Genomic DNA, 21935 nt, shown 5'->3' on the forward strand with positions numbered 1-21935 from the left:
CTATTCTGAACATCCTTCACATTCCACTTGAGAAAGATGAATATTCCAAGATAAAAGTGGATGTCTTCAAAGGAAGAGTATCTCTTACTCCCATTCTTGAGAGAATAGGCCGTCCTGGTGCATCTTGGGAGTATAGCAAGGGGAGGAATTCTGTTCCCACTAGTATTGCATACTCTGATTTGACTGCTGAAGCTCGTATATGGCATCAGATTGTGGCGGACTACATCATCCCAAGCACCCACACTATCCATGTGAGATTTAGAACTGCTTTGCTACTTTGGGCTATTATGCAAGGGAAGCATATAGCCATCTTGCCTTTATTGCGCAAATCGATTTGAAAATTGGTTGAGAAGAAGAATATCAACATTCCATTTCCGTCGATGGTGATGCGCTTAGCAAACGCAGCGGGGGTAGAGAGGCGACCAATGGACATTATGTTTCGGATTCCTAGAGGCAACAAGTTCATTCCGAGGGGTGATTTGGAAAGATCAACAAACATTACACCCTCCGAGAGGAAGACACCTACAGCACCACCATCAACTCTACCAACTTCATCAACTGCTTTACCCTTTCTTCGACCTCTTCTGGATCTATTCCGAGACATCTTGCATGATATCCACCATATGGAGCATTTGGAGCACAAATATTTTGAGTGGATAGCGGCAAAGCTAGAAGGAAGAGACCCCGGCCCGATTCCTAGAGCTTCATCCGAGCTAGCTGGGGAGGAGCATGATGCAGTTGACCATCCCACTCCTGGGTCCACCAGCTGAAGGTGGCCCCTCTTAATCCTCCCGGATCGTGAGCATGCACAGAGGACCATGCACAAATTAAGTGTGGGGGAAGATCGATGACTTCAAAGGGGTAAAAATTTTTCTCTTAAAGACACTTTGCAATGTTTCTTGTAGTACTTTTTCTTCATTTTGAGTAGCTTTATTTCTATTGCATCTTGTTTGGTTTGCTGTAAATATTTCTTTATCGTTTATGAATATTTAATAGTTAATATTTGCATGTTGCATGATAGAATGAATAAGTTGGTAAAACAGCAAGGAATTTCCAAGAAACCTTTTCTAGGGGCATACCATTGACTGAATTGAAGAGAAATTGTGTTTACCAACTTGCTTGGAGTATTTTGTTTGTAGAACATAGAAACGAGCTAGAACAACATACCTTGTGAGATTTGAGATTTAATAGATGGTTGCACTTTTCAGCCATAATGTTGTTCTTGTGTGTGATTATACTCCTTTTTTATTGTTATCATTGATTTGCATGATTCTTTATGTCCTGTATTTGTGTTTGGATGCATTTAGCATGATTGAGGCCATCTTTGATGATAAACTCACTAACCTATATGGCCAACCCTTGCATTCACCTTTGGGAACCCCTTTGAGCCTATGAATCCCATTTTGTTCTGATGATAGCACATTACTCCCCTTAAGCGAAAAACCATTGATGTCCCTGAATTACTCTTTGATTAGTTTGGGTGGATTAGTGTATAAATTCTAAGTGTGGGGGAAATTTTGGGAAGCGTTGGTGATAAAGGCATGAACTCTTTGTGAAAGAATTTTTTGGGTAGTTAGGTAATGCTCATGCATTTCACTAATTAAAACATATGTATTCATAGTCATAAAAAAAAAACTTGTGCATAACAAAGTATGAAATAAAAGAGTAAATAAATGATGCATATGCCATGTTTGAAAAGAAAATGTATGAGTGAATTGAGATAGAAAAAAAGAAGATGGGTAGAAAGGTTGTATTGTTATGTGTACATAGGTGATGTAGGATTAGGTGGATACTCAAGCTAATCAAAGAACTAATTCTTTAAGTCCACTTAACCATAATTCATCCTACCTAAACCCTAGCCCTATTACATCCCTCTAAAGACCTCATGATACTTGCTATTCATGCATTAAATACTAGTTTATTGTTAGATGACTTGCAAATCTTTGAAAAGCATGATAAAAGGAGAATTGAGTGGTTAAACCCTAAACACTGAGCGAATTGAGTGGATACACATCCGGTGAGGGGTTCGATCGCTCAATTCTATGTTCTTACGTCTCATATTGCATCCCCTTCCAAGTTGTTTAATTGGATAGTGTTGATAACTTCAATTCAATTCTTTGGACATTGATCTTAATGCATGAACTCTTTGCATTGGCCCTAAAGTTTTCTTGTGATGGATTGGAATTTTATGGTTTGTTTTTACCAACTCTCATCATAGTACATATTGGTGATTAGTTTTAGGATAGTTGCATGCATTTAAGTAGTATATAGCATAGGTCATTTTCCCTTTCATATATCTCCTTTGCGTATGTTTAGCATGAGGACATGCTAATGTTTAAGTGTGGGGGAATTGATGAATCCATATTTGATGATGATTTTTGGTTAGAATTGAATGGATTTTCATCATATAAACTTGCACTTATTCCCTTGAATAGCATGCTTTTGAATTTTCCTTCCAAATTGCGCTTGATTATGAAAATATGCTCTTTTGTGCCTAATTTGATCTATTTTATTCCATTTGCCTTCCATTCAATGCCTTGATGTTGTTTGTGAGTGATTCCAGGTGTATAAGGTAGGAATGGGTTGGAGAAAATGGAAGAAGAGCATGCAAAGTGGAGGAAACATGAAGAATCAAAGGAGATGAGTTCAGAGACGTGTGCGTGCGCACGGCTACTTGTGCGTATGCACAGGACGGGATTTCTTGCAAGGTGTGCGGATGCACGCATCTGTGCGTCCGCATAGGTGTCCGCATATGGCTTCATTAAAAGAGCACATGACTCGCGATTTGGGGGATTTGGAGGTCCATTTCTGAAGTCTTCTAGCTCATATTGGAGGGAAAATGAGGAACATAACATAGCATATCATTAGTATAGTTTAGGAGTAGTAGTAGGAAGTTTTTAGTTAGTTTTTCTCTTAAGTTTTTCATCATCTCTATTAGGGTTTATATTAGGGTTTTATATTCAAGTGCCATTTTCATTTTTGATCTTGGATTTTGTTAGCTTTCATTGTAAGTATTCTCTTGTTATTACTCTTTATAGTTACATTGTCATTACTCTTTCTTCTAATTCAAGTTATAGTTCAACTTTACTTCTCTCTTGCAATTTTAATTTCTTGTTGATGAATTTGATTTTTGGTGTTTGTTTCATGCTTTCTTGTATTATTCTTGTTGATTGAGATCAATTGTTGCTTTTAGTTTCAAGCCTTTTCTCATTTTTTTCATGTTTAAGGTTTTTGCCCACCAACTGTTTGACAAAATGTCAAACATGGTTTTAGGCTAAATTTTTAGTTCTTAGCTTGGGTAAAGTGAGCAATTGGGTTTCTTGAGTTGGACTATCCAACATTTAGTTTCAATTCTTAGATTGTTAATTATTCTTGTTCCCACTAACGCTAATTTGTTGCTAAGGCAATTAGCAAATAATTTAGGATTTGTGGGTTGGGAACACTTATGCTCATTTAACTTACTTTCCGATGTGAGGGTTGATCAAGTGAGATTAATCCATCATAATTGTCATAATTGTGGTTAAGGAAAGGACCCTTAGCTCACTCCAAGCCAAGACTCTTTTTGATGCTTTCAATCTTTCATACACTTCTATGTTAATCTCTTTTATACTTTACTTGTTTATATTACATAGTCGGTTCTTTAATTTCTTCATTAGTTCAATCATTACAATTTTGCATGTTCTTTTATTGCTTTATATGTTCATTTCTTCATTGACAATCCCTTGATCACTACAACCGGATTTGCACACTCATTGTCCTAAAGTACTCCTTGGGAGACGACTCAGGAGTCAAATACTCTCGGTTTTGAATTAGTTTTGAATTGTGACTCATCTTGTGAGTTTCCAATTTGATTGATTGCCAACTTGTTGGGTTACGACTATACTTACAACGCTAATTCCATTTTGGATAATCAAGTCCCTAACCCGTGCAAATAGGCCGTTGTCAACTATAAACAAGCAAGTCAATATAATTCAAAACATAAGCAAAGTGTATTGATCATCAACTATAATTTCCAGTATATTATTCAACCATACTAAAACTATCAGCTATAGTCTTCAGTGTCATCTTCATCCTCATCATCATCATAGTCCTCATCCGAAGAGATTGAGGGTGGCGGTGGTAGTGGAACAGCACTAGAACTAGTTGATGCTCTAACCTGCTCATAATAGTTAACATAAGCCTCATTCCATCTCTTCTGTTTCAGCTTTTCCTTCTTCGAGAATACTCACTATCTTCGAGAATGGTTCACAGCACCAATTGCCCTGTCATAAAAACATATTAGCAAGATTTCAATGCTCAAGGTAATCATCACAGATTGAGATAGGACAGCAAACCTGGCCTGCTGTTTTGAAGCAAAATTGGAAACTGGCCTCCCATTTGTCAGGCCTGAATTTTGGGCATTGTTCATACTGGTTCGGTCCAGGGTTACACCATTGCCAACAGCTAATTGTACACCAGACTGAACAGATGGGCCATCTTTTTCCCGAGAATCCTTAGACTTGGTCAAAATTTTAACATTTGAAAGGCTTCCTGCAACACCAAAGCATGCACCATTTGAATGCTGATGCTGCATTACTGATAATTTTAGAGGATCATCACCCATATTCGAAGAGATAACAGCATAATCCTGAAAAGACTTATCAGTTTTGATATTTTTGGAGTCAACTGAAGGAACTTTCTTCAGGCGATAAGTGTTAGCCATTGGTGTAACAGCCACAGTAGGCATATATGAAGAATGAGGGGATGATGTTGCAGCTACTGCAGCAACTTTGGCAACAGCGGCATTGGCAGCTACCATTTTTTGTGCTCCTTAGCGAAGCTGAATATAGTCACCCTCAATCATAAATAACTGAAATGATCATAACAAAAATCTGTCAGCCTGTATGTAAAGTAGATTATACGCCACTATGCTGGACAAGTCAAATAAAGTTTTGGAATGCCAGAACTTTTGACAGAATTTATTTGCACGTGTTTTGCTCCATGGTTAGTGTAATTTATTCATCCAACCACACTTGAATCTAACTGAATTCTGTCAAATTCTGGCTGATTATTTCTAGCTGCAAGGAATTTAATACTTATGTGCTTACTTCAGGATGGCTAGCAACAAAATCATCCAGCTTTCCATACTTTTTTCTTGTAATCATGCCAGTGCAGAGGAGCAAGCATTTTACCCAGTCTGTTAGGGAGCTGTGTTTTAAACATAAATGCAATTTTCATCAGGATAGAAAACCAAACATATAACATTTAAAAGTCATGATTATTGTTCACTAACTGTTGAACTGATTCGAATCTGGCCACCAACTGGAATAGTGCGAACAATACTAGCCAGCAATGATCTTTCATCAAGAAGAGGACTTTCCATAGGCTTTGCAATTGTAGTTGATACTGTCTGGCCAGTGGAGGGGAATGCTTCAGGCAAGACTTAATCAGTGATGTTGCTATGTACCATATCATTATGAACTGCATGGACTGTGACAGGTGATGCATTTCCAGCAGAACTTGCTGCCTCTACCAACAATACTTGGTCATGTCCCTCACCAGGTAAGTCACAGAATTCTTATCCTACACAGTAGAAAAAGTTGGCTTTAATTTCCTCATCTACAACAGTATCTTGCACAAAGACATCTTCACATAATTGCAATCGAAATCAAATAACAATGACTTGCTTTAAATATATCCTTAGGTTTGACAAACAGAATTTGAACGCAGCTCAAACAAGAAATGTATCGTCTAACCTTAATTTCACCATTAGAGTCAACAGAGTTCAATCTTAAGGCATCGGAGAACTGTGACGAAATTTGTCGTAAGCTATGGTCTTGTTGGGTAGCAACATGTTGGCCTTATCAAATGACTGAAGAACCTTCAAAAAGTTCACACTAATTGTCAGTATTTTACAGAACTCATGATGCAAAGTAAATAACAAATTTCACTTCTAGCAAACCTGTGTTTCCGCAGTAGAAGATGAAATTACAGATTGAGTCTCCTCATTTTGGTGGATGTGAGCATCTAAATAGTCTCCATGAAGAGCTTGTCCATTAATGGGCATTTCATAATTAAACTTAGCGTCAGATCTCATCATACTCTGATCAGTTTGGGACGCAGAAGGATCATCCTGCATTGATACCTGTGAACCCCCCGAGACAGCCTGCAGGAACAAATACACCCGTAAAGCCAAGAGCTAAAACTACAAATGACCAAATATTTGGATTGGTCAATACCTGTTGATTTTTCCATTGCTGCATAGGTGACAATGCTGCCAGTGGGTGAAAGTGGCTAACATGTGATTGAGGAACTTGTGATGCAACTGAATTTGGCACTCCTTGTTGATGCATGACAAACGGATGTAATGCAGTCACTTGGCCGGGTGGAAGGTATGAAGGTGGCACAAGTAGGGAGGATGGAGCCATAGCGACACCAGCAACATGATCAGTCTACAATATAAATCCATCAGAAAATCAAATGTCAAAAGCGAAATATTATTACAGTTCCATTTTCATGCCAACCGCTATTGTGAAAACGTGTTATCTATCATCTATCATACTCTTAACATTCAATAGACAAGAGAGCATACATGTTCATCAGTCAACAAAAGTTTAAGCCTCCTGATAGACATAGCATTAAAAGAAATGTCTGATATATAGAATATTTCAATTGAAACAATCACATATCAAAGATCAACTTATTCTGCAGATGAAAAGGAAGTAAATAACTAGTAGTTTAAAGCTAGAAATTTTGGCATCCAACCTGGACCAAAGCATTGCCACTAGATGCAAATGGAGGAATATTATCTGAGCTTTCATTTGGAATAAGACCATTATTTCCACCTGAAGCATTGCTTCCATTCAAGTCGAATTGGTTTCCGTTTTCCTGTCCAAACTGAGTTACATTCTTTTCTGAATTCATTTGGGACATTTGTGAGTCCTCGTGGTAAGTGCCACTCCTCTCCCTTGCATTAGCTAGCTCAAGCTGTAGCTGCTGGATAGCATGCAAATGAAGTGTTTCCATCTCCGCAAACTAGTGCCACCAACCCAAAAACAAAAGTAACATACCAAATTATTTAAAGTGAATAAACATGGACCTAAAAGCGAAGAAACTACTATAAATAGAGAATATTGAAAGAATAAAAATCTTCTGTCTTAGCAATGCCTGCTAATGCCATAATGCATATACACCAAAACCAAACCAAAAAAGTATAAATTAAATAGTAAAGATGCATCTCATCAATGTCAATCTGAATAAACAAAAATTAGCGAGAACCATGTAATTATCATACTAATAACTACATCATAATCAAGAAAAGCCAAACCATGTAATTATCATAAACAATTGATGAAAATCACCTGATGAAATCCAGAAATCAACTTCAGACAGCTGGTTTCATAACACCTAAAATTTCCACAAGTAGGAAGAGTGAGTATGAGTTTGTGTCTAATCCAACTAAAGAAAGAATAGTGCTTACCAGTTTTCTAGGAGTTGAGCAGGTATTTCCACGAAGTCGGGATCAACACGTAGTCCAGAAAATCTTGCAAACGAGGAGCGGTTGCAAATTTGTTGAATCTAAACATTTTATGAAAAGACTTCAGAGTTATACGTAAAAAATCAAATAAACCAAGCTACGCATACTACATCTGGCACCATCAACAGAAAAAAAATTACCATTGAAAATTCAAACTACAGACTTGAAAGAGCAATAACTAATCATAAAAATCCAGAAATTTTCACTCAAAATCAGAACATATCTTGATCAAAAGCAGAGCATGGCAGAAATGATTAAAAAATCCATTTCCATCAAGTCCATACCCCCTATTGTTGAATTAATATGCTTGTGAAGACACTTGCAAAGAAAAGCTTTTGGGTTAACTAGGCTAAAAATAATATCCGGAGAAGCTAATTACTTTAGGATACAAGTCAATTAATATAAACTAAAAACTAAGCTAACTCATTTATATGTTACATTGTTTCCGAGAGCATGTGTCATAAGAGAGAACCCTTTTTTCTTTTCATTTTAAGGCAGGACATTGGATAACCAGCAGGATTGGAACAATGTAGTACTGGACTATAATCAGGGAGGGTCTATTATTAGGACTATAATCAGGGAGGGTCTATCTATGGTATACTCAGCCTCATAATTTTATCTTTCATTCCTTGCCGTAGAAGTGCCAATGAAGCAAGACCAACAGCAAAACAAAATCCTTTGAAGCAAAACAGAACAAATATTTATGTTAGAAACAGAGAAATTCCTTTGAAGGAACCAACACTTTGATCCCAAATTAATTAAAGAGGAATGCAGAGAAATAAGGAATTAAAAGGGGAATTGCCCAAAGAATTGAAGAGAGTGAAAAGTGGGAAAAACAAATAAGGAACGAAATAAAAAATAAAAAAGAGGAATAACAGATTGGGATAGCCAAAATTAGGAGAAAGCGAAAATAGAGGGAATAAGAAAAAGAGAAAAAGGAATGAACCTCACCTTAACTAAACTGAATAGATGGTTGCAAATGGTTGTGAAAGTAAGATTGATAATGTTGTTGCTAGAGTTTGTTGGTTTGTTTAGTGTGTAATGGTTTCGATTGTTGCAAAGAACGAAAGGAAGGGATGAATGCAGTAATTCCTGAAGCCATACCTGAACAAATAAAGTTGCAATCAGATAGTGTAATGGCGCTTTTTGCCTTTGTGCCTTATATGAGAGATGCTAAACTCATTGATGCGCATAATCTTTAGTGTATTCTTCTTGATAGAAGAGTGCCATTGTGAATCGACTCCTGAGCTGCCTTTGCAGCAGCTAACTCCATCTCCAAGTTTGAAATAGTTTTGTCCAATGTTCTACATTCAACACAATCAGATAAGCCTTGAAATGAAAATTTAGCAACACACAACACAACGCAACAGCATCATGGTATAGAACTATGATAACCCCAATATTATTGACCTCATCTTGATTAGTGCATCTTTGATAAGAGTTATATTTTTTCTTTTCATAATCAAACAGAATATCTTAATACTTGACCCTTTATCTTATCCCTATCCTTATCAAACTGGCTACATCATTACATGAAATCCACCCTGTTGTAAGAAAATACCACTAGTTTCTATTCAAATGAAAAAGTCCTTAAGCGTCCACTATATAGGGCATTAGCAGTGTGACCAACAAGTGGAGAGACATCTTCCTTTCCCATATATTCAATTATATAGTTTATGTAAGGTACCACCAAAGTTCATTTTGGTAGAAAATAAGAAGCTGCGAATGGTATAAGAGTTTACTTCTTTTTCTTAGAGTTTCCTATTCCTACTGCTATTTCATCAAGGCAATGATGGCAGTCAACAAAGTTAGCAAACACTAAATATAGCAAATTAAAACCAAAGCATTACAAACGTCTATGAGATTACCTGTGTACTTGGAGCTATACATAAATGCTATTACTGGAATAGCTAGAGGAAGAGTCAACTGGAATATCATGCAAATTGAATGTCATTATAATTTCTGTAACCAACTAAAAGACAGAATTTAGATGAAAACTGGGTAGAAGATGTCCAAGTATGAATAAATCGAAAATCAAATAATACAATTTCTCAAATACAATCTTTTTCTTCTAAATAAAATTTCAAATAAATTCTTAAGGTTTATAACAAAATTTTGGCAGCACCTCCCCTAAAATTCGGACTCTGCCACTCTTCTCGGGTTCCATGCAAACTATTTCCCACACTTTTTTCAAATCATTTCCAATAAATCAAATTGGCAACTTTTAATATTTTCAAATTATCCTACCATAATCCAGAAATTACAATCATCACAATCATCAGAATAACTCAATTCCTTTCCTGGCGGCACTTAAACCCTCCAAACCTCAAACTTACCACAAATATCAATATAAATTCAATCAACAAGTAATCACGACATCAATTCACTTATCAAATGCCAATTTAACCGGTGAAAATTTACCAAAATCCTACCTTCATACAAAATCAAAATATGCAAAACTCTGGAGGAGCCTTCTGACCAGGCTGCTGAAGAAAAAAAATATCCGGAATCCTCCGTACTTCCTAGAACTTCAGTTGGCCAAAATCAAGGAGTAGGAGAGCTACGTCACTGTTGACTTTCACCGGACAAAAGTAACGCCAACACGTAGAAGAGGAGGATACGAACACTTTTATCGGATTAGATTTTTTATTAGAGTTACGGATCGCAAGAAATCGAAGTCGAAAATTCAGTGGAAGTTACGTTCTCTAGCTCTCTCTCTCTCCCTCACTCTTCTCTCTTCTCACTTCTCACTTCTCACTGTTTGCATGCAAATGAGATTAATCTCATGATATATATATATAACTTAGGAACTTTACATATATAGCAGTAATAGTAATGATAATAATGTTCTGATGATGATGTTGTATAAAATTAAATATATATGAGTTACTAATATAAATGACATTAGTAACTTAGAAATGTAAAGATATTTGATAGAGCTTTAGTAACTCAACTCTAAGCTCATCAAGAAATAACAATAATTAATTTTTTATCGGACTTGATAGTAATATTAATATTATTATCTAGGCTCTATTATACTTAGAGCAAGTAAAATAAATAAATAACATAATAATAAAATTATATTACCATTTATTTTACTTCAGGGTTCGAAATCGACTCGTCAAAATAAAATTAATTGCTTTAAAATATTATTTTAAGAAAAACTCACATTAGTGCAAATTAGAGTTGTTACATTCTACCTTCCTAAAAGAAAATATTGCCCTCTGTTGATCGAAAAATTATTTTCGATCAGAAATAGTCAAATCGATAAATATCAAGTATGGGTTTTCGAGAAATTGTGCTTAGGAGGCTAAGTTTGGGAGTTGCTGACGCGGAAATTGTTTCCAATTACTTTGTTGAAATCGAAGAAGCTAAGTCGAAAGGGAAATTCGATTTGAAGGAGGACTTTCGGAGATTTAGTCGAATGGTCAAAGAAGCGAGAAGGTTAGTGGATAATTAATCACATGGGGAATATCTATAATCGTGTAGCGGGAACAGTTACCAAAGACGGTTGTGTTTCAAAATTGTAATTTATTTTAATTATAATTGATTGTAATTAATGTGATTCAATTTACCGTTATGTAAGGTTAGCTTATAAATACTAGGAAATTTCAGTAAAAAGGGGTTGAAACTTTTACTCAGAAAAATACTCAAGCACACTCACATCCCAGAAATTCCTGAGTCTGCAATCGAGTAACTTTTCTGTAGGGTTCCTTCCACCTTCTTTATTCTTTTAATTTATTCTCCTGTAAATTTAACATTTCAATTGATTTTATCTATTAAGTGTTCCTTATTTTATTGTTCAATTTACTTTTGTGCATTTAAATTTTACATGTGGAAGTCCTTTGCTTCAAACGAAGGCAATTTATTGTTTTCCTTTAATTTCTTTGAAAAAATTATTGATTTAGTTTACAAAACTTTAATTTCTAAATTTTATTTGTCAATTCATAAATTTATTTTATTTTAATTTTCAAATTTAGTCTAATCGAAGACACTTTGATGCACTTCTAGAAAACTGGTACTCGCACAGAGGAGTAGGTTTCGCTCCCAGATCACTAGATATCGAACCACCATCGATTTGCTAAAAATCGACAAAATGTGCTTAGGAGGCTAAGTTTGGGAGTTGCTGACGCGGAAATTGTTTCCAATTACTTTGTCGAAATCGAAGAAGCTAAGTCGAAAGGGAGATTCGATTTGAAGGAGGACTTTCGGAGATTTAGTCGAGTGGTCAAAGAAGTGAGAAGGTTAGTGGATAATTAATCACATGGGGAATATCTATAATCGTGTAGCGGGAACAGTTACCAAGGGCAGTTGTGTTTCAAAATTATAATTTATTTTAATTATAATTAATTGTAATTAATGTGATTCAATTTACCGTTATGTAAGGTTAGCTTATAAATACTAGGAAAATTCAGTAAAAAGCGGTTGGAACTTTTACTCACAAAAACACTCAAGCACACTCACATCCCAGGGAATTCCTGAGTCTGCAATCGAGTAACTTTTCTGTAGGGTTCCTTCCACCTTCTTTATTCTTTCAATTTATTCTCCTGTAAATTTAACATTTCAATTGATTTTATCTATTAAGTGTTCTTTATTTTTTTGTTCAATTTACTTTTCTGCGTTTAAATTTTACATGTGGAAGTCATTTGCTTCAAACGAAGGCAATTTATTATTTTTCTTTAATTTCTTTGAAAAAATTGTTGATTTAGTTTACAAAACTTTAATTTCTGAATTTTATTTGTCAATTCATAAATTTATTTTATTTTAATTTTTAAATTTAGTCTAGTCGAAGACACTTTGATGCACTTCTTGAAAACTGGTACTCACACAGAGGAGTAGGTTTCGCTCCCAGATAACTAGATGTCGAACCACCATCGATTTGCTAAAAATCGACAAAACAAATTGGCACGCCCAGTGGGACAGTTTTTAAGTTGAAGTGTGTCAAAAATAACTACTTTCCAGTAATTTCTTAGTGTATGCGATTACGAAGTGGGAAGATCATTCACATGGCTGATGAATTATCAAATGTGAATGGTGGTTTTTCCACCAATGATAGTATACTGGTATCCGTACAACAAGCCGACGTGTCTTCACGTTCGGAAGGTGCAATCGGAACTGAAAGCATAGTCGTCACAACTATTCAAACTGAAAATGTTGGACGTAATACGCATCCACGTGGCCCTGCATCACCGTTTCAACCTCCATTAACCGCTGGTTGGCCCCCTTATGGTCTTCCTGCTGGTTACACCCCACCGGTGGGTGGGTTTGTCCCGCCTATCCATTTTGGGAATGCAAATGGAGTAAATATTATGCAAAACCCACAACAACACTGAGTATTCTCGTGAATATCATGTGGGCTCCACTTCAAATGCTGTGAGTTCAATGGCAGCGTATCGACAACAAGTGGAGGAAAGTCATCATGACTTGGTTAATTTATTGACTCAGCAAATGACTACAATTCTGAATCCTATGATGGCCGATCATGAATCGAGATTCGAGCGTCTTGCTAGATAAGTCGAGAGGATCGCTCGAATCGTCGATTATGATGAAGGCGAAAGGCATAATGCTCGAGGAACTAATGATGGGATGGAAAATATCTTTCAAAATGAAAATCATGTTCCAAATCGAGAAAATCCTCACATAGTTCATCGACATGAGAATGCTGATCATATTTTACATGGATTGCGTGCTGATCGTTATCAGGTCACCCGAATTATAGAAGAAGTGTTAAATCGGGTTGGATTGAATGTTGGTTTTATGAATCAGCCACATTTTTTCTCGGCTTTTTCCCAAGTAGTTCAAATGGCTGAAGTGCCAAGAGGGGTAAAAAATCCGATAATAACTACAAAATTTGCTGGAGAAGTCGGAGAATCAACAACTGAACATGTTGCTTGTTATTTGGTCGAGATTGGAAACTTAGCAAATGATGAAAATTTGAAAATGAAATTTTTTCCGTCGTCATTGATGAAGAATGCATTTACATGGTTTTCGAATCTTAGACCAAATTCGATTACAACATGGAATCAGTTGGAAACTGCTTTTCACGCTCAGTTTTATCGAGGGAAAATGAACGTAGCAGTTACCGATTTAGTAGCTTTGAAACATGAAGATGGTGAAACCATTGATGATTATTTAATACGTTTCAAAAATGCTAGGAGTAGGTGCTATGTCACATTGCCTGAAAATGAGGTAGTTAAAATAGCAGCTATGGGGTTAGGATTCTATATGCGCAGAAAGTTGTTTAATGTGCATATTCCTGATTTGGCTCATTTGGCTGAAAAGGTTCGGCAAACTGAGTTAATGAAAAAGGAAAAAAAAAAACATAGAACCGAACAGAGGTCGAAGAGTAAACCATTTACTCGAAAAGAGAAGGTTGCTTATGTAACCATGGAGTCCTCAGAGGAAGAAATTGATTTCGAAACAAAAGTCGATTTGGCCGAACTTAAGAAGGGCCCTCCATATGTTTGTTCTTTGTTGAAAAAACTCCCTGGTAGTGAAAAGTCGAATGATTCAAAACTTAAAAGTGGAAAGAAATATAGTTTTGATATTTTAAAATCTGATAAGATTTTCGATGTGTTGCTTAAAGATAAACAATTGGTTTTTCCTGAGGTTAGAACATTACTTTCCTTGAAGGATTTGAAAGGAAAGCCTTACTACAAATTTCATCAACCAACAAGTCATTCGACTAACAGTTGTGTTCGTTTCAGGGATTTGATTCAGGAGGCAATAATGGAAGGACGTTTGAAATTTGATGATGGCAAAAAGGAAATGAAGGTTGATGTAGATCCCTTCGAAACTGATGCCAGTTATGTGGAACCCTGTTTTGGAGTGAATATGGTGGGGATGTCTTATGATTTTGATGTGGCTCTTGATGATTTTGAGTCACAAGTAAGAGTTGTGTACTCTAGAACAGGGGATGGTTTGTTGGACTTCTTGGTTCAGCAAAAAATCAAATACCGGGATGTATCTCTATGTCCACGGTGTAACGCTGTTTTTGATGCTGAAGCGGCGGCAATCTTTAAAAAGGAAAGAATGAAGAAAGAATTGACCCACAGGGAGGAACAAGCATATCAGAGACAACCAATTCGACGTGTAGAAGCTTCTAGTTCAAAAATTCCTCTACATGATGTGGATACACCTTTGAGCCGATCTCAGGATATTGGTGTTCAGTGGATCAGAAACTGTCAAGAGTTTCAAAGGCGTGATCACTTATATCGACGCAATCCTCAATGGGGACATAGAGCGCCGTCTTGAAATCAGTATGCCGCTTTTCGAGGACGAGCCAGAGGATACCCGAGAGGAAGAGGAGGAAGGAAAAGTTTCCATCAGAATAAGAAACTTCAAATTGATACAGGGAAGGAAGCAAGCAAGGGGACAACTCCTTCGGTGCATTCCCGAATTGTCTTTCCTTCTGATAGAGAGACTTATCTTAAAGAGATTCCATCACCAGCCAAGACGAACAAAGGGAAGGCAATTGCTCAGTCTTCTGGGGTAGATAAACATAAAGACGTTGATGTCGATGAGGAATACTTCGACGAAAGAGATGATGACATGGTGGGGACGATTTCAATAATCCCTACCGAGTACCTTGGGGAGTGTAAAGGTAATCCGGATGAGGATTACGATCAGGAAGACGAAGAAGCTTTTTCTTTTATTTTCATAGAAGATGAACCAGGTGTCTTCCTTCTCCCTACTGAAAAGCAAATGTCTCATTTGCGTCCTCTTCACATTGTTGCTATTGTGAATGGTTACAAGATAAACAAGGTACTAATTGATGGTGGGGGCAGCAATAAGTCTTTTGCCTGAAAGGATGCTAGAAAAAGTAGGGAAACATGTTAGTGAGTTGGTCCCTACGAATATTGATTTAACTGATTTTAGTGGGAATTCCACCCCAGCAAGAGGGTTGGTTACCTTAACTGTGAAGGTGGGGTCGTCGTAGAGACACTCAGTGTTTGTGGTGGTGCCATCGAAGGCAAGTTATAACGCCTTACTTGGGAGAGATTGGATTCATGGAGTAGGTGCAGTGCCATCTACGGTGCATCAAAGTGTGCTTCTATGGACTGAGGAAGGCAAGCCTGAAATTGTCAAAGCAGATTCGAGTCTTTATGTCGAATAAATGCATGCTGATTTTAGGATATATAATCGCAAGCTGAAGCCATTAAATGTTGATCAATCTCTGAATCCTTACAATTGTGAATGTTGTTATTTGACTTCGGAGGGACTGTCGGTGAAGTTGCACTACCCAGACATGCCCTATGAACCAACAGGTTGGGATTGTGATTCTTGAAGGCCTCGAAGACTGAACCATGGACCATGTTGAGGAAGTTTCTGATTACCTAGTAACTTTGCATAATTATTTAAATAATTTTCAAGCTTTAGAAAATAAAGATGATTCTTCTGATAAAGTTGAATCAGATAGGATTAATAGATTTGTTAGTAGTAATATGTTTGATTCGACACCTCTAGTCGAATGTAGTAATGATCTTTTTATTACTTGTAATGAAGTTAACGATATGAGTCGGACTGCTGATTTAATAGAAGAGGCTCATTGTTTAGAGAATAAAAGTTATGATGATTCAATCAAAGATCAAGTTTCTACTCTTTCCCATGATGTTATTGATTTTACTTTTGATTGTATTTATGATTTGGAACCTTTGGGATTTGAAAAATGTACAACTGAAGATGATCATTATAAGGGGTTTGAATCTCAAGATCCTTTAGAAGAAGTTAATTTGGGTACTCATGATGATGTTCGAATTACATATATTTGTAAAGATCTTATTAATCCTTTTCGAACTAATCTTATCGATTTGTTACATGAGTTTAAGGATTGTTTTGCATGGAACTACCATGAAATGCCTGGTCTTGATTGATTGTTAGTAGAACATTGATTAGCATTGAAACCTAATGCTCGACCCGTGAAACAAACCCCTAGACATTTTGCTCCTGAAATCAATGTGAAAATTAAGGAAGAGATAGAACGCTTGATTAAAGCCAAATTTATTCGAACCGCTCGTTATGTAGAGTGGGTGTCGAATATAGTTCCAGTGATGAAGAAAAATAGAAAATTGAGGGTGTGTATCGATTTTCGAGATTTGAACAATGCTACTCCAAAGGATGAGTATTTCATGCCAATTGCAGATATGTTAATCGATTCTACAACAGAAAACGAAATCCTAAGCTTCATGGATGGTTATTCTGGATATAACCAAATTTTTATTGTGGAGGATGATGTGGCCAAAACTGCTTTCCGTTGTCCTGGGGCGTTAGGTACATATGAATGGGTGGTTATGCCTTTTGGTTTGAAAAATGCTGGAGCAACATATCAACGAGCAATGAATGCCATTTTCCATGAGTTTATTGAAAAATTTATGGAAGTGTATATTGATGACGTAATGGTCAAATCCATTTCTGTAAATCAACATATAGACCACTTAAGAAAAGCATTCTTGACTATGAGGAAAAAAGGATTGAAAATGAATCCTTTGAAGTGTGCTTTTGGTGTATCGGCAAAAAATTTCTTAGGCTTTGTCGTTCATAAAAAGGGGATAGCTATCGATAAGAATAAAGCAGATGCAATATTAGATTTGTCTGCACCCAAATCGAAAAAAGAAGTACAATCGTTTTTGGGGAAAATTAATTATCTTCGAAGGTTCATTTTGAATCTTTCAGATCGAACTAGGGTGTTTGCGCCTCTAGTAAGATTAAAGAATGGTTCAAAATTTGAATGGACTACAGAACATTAGTCATCATTCAACTCGATCAAAACTTATTTGGCCAAAGCCCCGGTTATGGCGAATGTTCGTTGATGAGCGGATAATTTATACGCTTTTTGGCATTATTTTTAGTATATTTTTAGTAGGATCTAGTTATTTTTAGGGATATTTTTATTAGTTTTTATGCTAAATTCACATTTCTAGATATTACTATGATTTTGTGTGTTTTTCTGTGATTTCAGGTATTTTCTGGCTGAAATTGAGGGACTTGAGCAAAAATCAGATTCAGAGGTTGAAGAAGGACTGCTGATGCTGTTGGATTCTGACCTCCCTACACTCAAAGTGGATTTTCTGGAGCTACAGAACTCAAAATGGCGCACTTTCAATTGCGTTGGAAAGTATACATCTAGGGCTTTCCAGAAATGTATAATAGTTCATACTTTGGCCGAGTTTAGACGACGCAAATTGGCATTGAATGCCAGTTCTACGCTGCAGTCTGGAGTTAAACGCCAGAAACACGTCACGAACCAGAGTTGAACGCCAAAAACACGTTACAACTTGGCGTTCAACTCCAGAAAGAGCCTCTGCACGTGTAACATTCAAGCTCAGCCCAAGCACACACCAAGTGGGCCCCGGAAGTGGATTTATGCATCAATTACTTATCTCTATAAACCCTAGTAACTAGTTTAGTATAAATAGGACTTTTTACTATTGTATTAGACATCTTATGATCTTCGGATCATCTTATGATTTTTAGTTCATCTTTGGATCATATTGATCACGTTTTTGGGGCTGGCCTCTCGGCCATGCCTGAACCTTTCACTTATGTATTTTCAAACAGTAGAGTTTCTGCACTCTATAGATTAAAGTGTGGAGCTCTGCTATTCCTCATGATTTAATGCAAAGTACTACTATTTTCTATTCAATTCAACTTATTCCGCTTCTAAGATATTCATTCGCACTTCAACATGAATGTGATGAATGTGACAATCATCATCATTCCCTATGAACGTGTGCCTGACAACCACTTCCGTTCTACCTTTGATTGAATGAGTATCTCTTGGATCTCTTAGTCAGAATCTTCGTGGTATAAGCTAGATTGATGGCGGCATTCATGAGAGTCTGGAAAGTCTAAACCTTGTCTGTGGTATTCCGAGTAGGACTCTGGGATTGAATGACTGTGACGAACTTCAAACTCGCGAGTGCTGGGCGTAGTGACAGATGCAAAAGGAGGGTGAATCCTATTCCAGTATGATCGAGAACCTTAGATGATTAGCCGTGCCATGACAGAGCATTTGGACCATTTTCACAAGAGGATAGGATGCAGCCATTGACCACGGTGATGCCTCCAGATGATTAGCCATGCAGTGACAGCGCATCGGACCATTTTCACAGAGAGGATGAAAAGTAGCCATTGACAATGGTGATGTCCTTACATAAAGCCAGCCATAGAAAGGAGTAGGACTGATTGGATGAAGACAGCAGGAAAGCAGAAGTTCAGAGGGATGAAAGCATCTCTATACCTTTATCTGAAATTCTCACCAATGATATACATAAGTATTTCTATCTTTATTCTCTGTTTATTTATTATTATTTTCGAAAACTCCATAACCATTTTATATCCGCCTGACTGAGATCTACAAGATGACCATAGTTTGCTTCATACCATCAATCTCCGTGGGATCGACCCTTACTCACGTAAGATTTATTACTTGGACGACCCAGTGCACTTGCTGGTTAGTTGTATCGAAGTTGTGAATGAAAAATAATTTATTAAGGCGTGCGTACAGAGTTTTTGGTGCCGTTGCCTGAGATCATAATTTCGTGCACCATTCGTCCATTTGAGCCTTTAAAATTATACATTGCAGCATCTGAGAATTCGATTGGATGTATGTTAGCCCAAGATGATGAGAATGGGCATGAGCGCACAGTTTATTACCTTAGTCGAGTCCTAACTGATATCGAAACAAAGTATTCACCGACTAAAAAATTATGTTTGTCATTATATCATGCTTGTATGAAATTAAAGTGTTATATGGTGGCTAAATCGGTAAAGATGATAGCGCAGACTGATGTTGTTAAGTATATGCTTAGTTTCCCTATGTTAAGGGGGCATTTGGGAAAATAGATGTTAGCATTAACAGAATTCGATTTGCAATATGTCCCAGCGAAAGCTGTTAAAGGACAGGTCATTGCAGACTTTCTTGTGGATAATTCGAAAGGTCTGAATGACCAGGGGGCATATATTATTGATATAGAGGTCAATTATTGGAAATTGTATTTTGATGGATCTAAGCACAAAGATGGTGCATGGGTTGGAATCCTTATTATTTCACCTGAGGGTGTTCCATCAGAATTTTTGTTTGAATTAAAGTATCCTTGCTCTAATAATGTCGCTGAATATGAGGTTTTAATTTTAGGTCTCGAAATTTTAATTGACAAAGGAGCTTTAGAGGTTCAAATTCTAGGAGATTCACAGTTGGTTTTAAAGCAGTTATCAAAGGAGTTTAAATGTAACAATGAAATGTTACAGAAATATTTAGTAACTGCTTGGGAGATATTAACTTCTTTTCAGAAGGTTTCTTTGGTACATATCCCTAGAATTTGTAATGAAATTGCTAATGAATTGGCCCAAATTGCTTCAAGATATCGGGTTAGCCCGGAAACTATTAGAAAATTTTCTAGTATCCATCAAATTTTAGTGCCAGCAAGTGAAAGAGAAGTGCTGTGTATGGATGAATGGGAGGATTCTGATTGGAGAAAGCTTATTGCTCAGTATTTGAAAGATCCCAATACTATAGTTGATAGAAAAATAAAGTTACGGGCAATGAACTTTGTTTTATTGGCTGATGAGTTGTATAAAAAAGGGATTGATGGAAGTTTGTCGAGATGTTTAGGTCGAGAAGATCAGAATGTTGCTCTGAGCGAGGTTCATAATGGAATTTGTGGTGCTCATCAGGTAGAAAGGAAAATGAGATGGGTGTTATATCGAAATCATATAAATTGGTCGTCTATGATAAAAGATTGTATTGATTATGTAAAAGCATGTCAGGAATGTCAGAAACATGGCTCGATACAACAAATCCCGGCAGCTGAGTTACATTCGATAATAAAGCCATGGCCATTTAGAGGTTGGGCTTTGGATCTAATTGGCTTGATTCATCCTCCTTCATCAAGACAACACAAGTTTATCTTAGTGGCTATTGATTATTTTACGAAGTGGGTTGAGGCTATTCCGTTAGTAGAAGCTGGGCAAACTGAGATAATTGACTTTATTGAAGAAAATATTATCCATCGATTTGGAATTCCTCAGACATTAAGTACTGACCAAGGAACTATGTTTACTGGTCAAAGAATTAAAAACTTTGCAGCTTCGAGGAATATTAATATGGTTACTTCGACTCCTTATTATGCACAAGCTAATGGCCAAGTTGAAGCAGCAAACAAGATATTGATAGGCTTGATTAAAAATCATATTGGGAATAGGCCTCGAACATGGCATGAGACTTTAAGTCAAGTGTTATGGGCTTATCGAAATTCACCAAGAGGTTCGACAGGAACCTCACTTTATAAATTGGTGTATGACCATGATGCAGTATTACCATTGGAAATTAATTTGAATACCTTGAGGGTATCGAAACAAAACAATTTGGCGGTCGATGATTATTGGAATGCAATGTTTGACGAGTTAAATGAGTTAGATTCAGAGCGAATCTTAGCACTAGAGAATATAATTCGACAGAAAGAAAGTATTGCTCGAAGTTATAATCGTCGAATTTTTAGAAAATCTTTTTAGACAGGCGATTTGGTTTTGAAAGTTATTTTACCAATGGAAAAGAAATCGAGATTTCTTGGTAAGTGGTCCCATAGTTGGGAAGGTCCCTTTCAAGTGATAGGGACATATTCTGGAAATCCTTATCAAATTAAAGATATCGAGTCAGGAAAGGTGATTAGCTCAATTAATGGAAGATATTTAAAACTTTTCTATTGTTGCCAAACATAGAAAATTCAGCATGCATAAAGTTTAAAAGAGACAAAAGTCATTACAAAATAAAAGGAAAAGTTTAAGGCGCCAATAATTTAGCCAGAACAGAGCACAGTTTTGTCCTTTTGTTTTCCAGAGTTGTGAACATCCCCGTTTGTTTAGATTTATCAGTTTGGATCTCCTCAAGCTGTTGTTCGACTTTCTTTCGCTCAGTGTCAATCAAGACAAATTGTTGGATAAGGAGATGTTGTTCTTGCTGAGCTGCAACCAACGGTCTAGCCAAGGTGGTCCGATTTTGGCGTAGAGTAGTGAGTTGTTCTTGAATTAGAGCCAATTCTGTTTCGAGCCTTACTTCTTCTTGGTCATGAAAGCCTTGGACAGAAATAGCACGGGCAATCTTTAAATCAAACTCGTCACGAGCAGCTTTGATTGGTTGAGCAATTGCTTGGTAATTTTCAATTCTGGATACAGCTGTGGCTTCTTGATTTTCAATTTCTTGGAATTGAAAATGGAATGCGACACTTTCTTCGATGAGTTGTTTAAATCCTCGAATTAAATCAAAATTGGGAATGTTGGTTGGGAGTTCAAAAGAGGAGCTTAAAAGAGAGGTTAAAAGTTTATTAAGGATTGGGTCATTAACCCATGTGGCAGGAGGATGATCCAAGAGCTTGATGAGTGATCGAAGTTGTTCCCGAGTATCAGGATCCAATTCGATTGG

General features: G+C 36.7%; 1 protein-coding gene and 1 pseudogene across 2 annotated transcripts; one reads left to right on the forward strand and one right to left on the reverse strand.

Moving 5' to 3' along the window:
* Nucleotides 1–4042: 4042 nt before the first annotated feature.
* Nucleotides 4043–7047, reverse strand: LOC107615770 (uncharacterized; annotated as a pseudogene). The gene is made up of 9 exons (XR_015899735.1): nt 6745–7047; nt 6219–6431; nt 5942–6145; nt 5706–5860; nt 5273–5533; nt 5088–5187; nt 4335–4849; nt 4250–4262; nt 4043–4156 (listed from the first exon to the last, which is right to left on the reverse strand). The product of XR_015899735.1 is annotated as an uncharacterized LOC107615770 (transcript).
* Nucleotides 7048–19360: 12313 nt separating this feature from the next.
* LOC107615769 (uncharacterized) lies at nt 19361–21028 on the forward strand. Its single transcript, XM_016317803.1, has one exon. It carries the CDS (start codon nt 19361–19363, stop codon nt 21026–21028), a length of 1668 nt encoding a protein of 555 aa, XP_016173289.1.
* The last annotated feature ends 907 nt before the right edge of the window (nt 21029–21935 follow it).

This window comes from Arachis ipaensis, chromosome B9, assembly GCF_059453495.1.
Source record: "Arachis ipaensis isolate K30076 ecotype BB chromosome B9, ASM5945349v1, whole genome shotgun sequence".
NCBI classification, from domain to species: domain Eukaryota; kingdom Viridiplantae; phylum Streptophyta; class Magnoliopsida; order Fabales; family Fabaceae; genus Arachis; species Arachis ipaensis.

Excerpts from the sequence above, each read along its gene's own strand:
- LOC107615769 (XM_016317803.1), top strand. The coding sequence starts at position 19,361 with ATGTTAGCATTAACAGAATTCGATTTGCAATATGTCCCAGCGAAAGCT.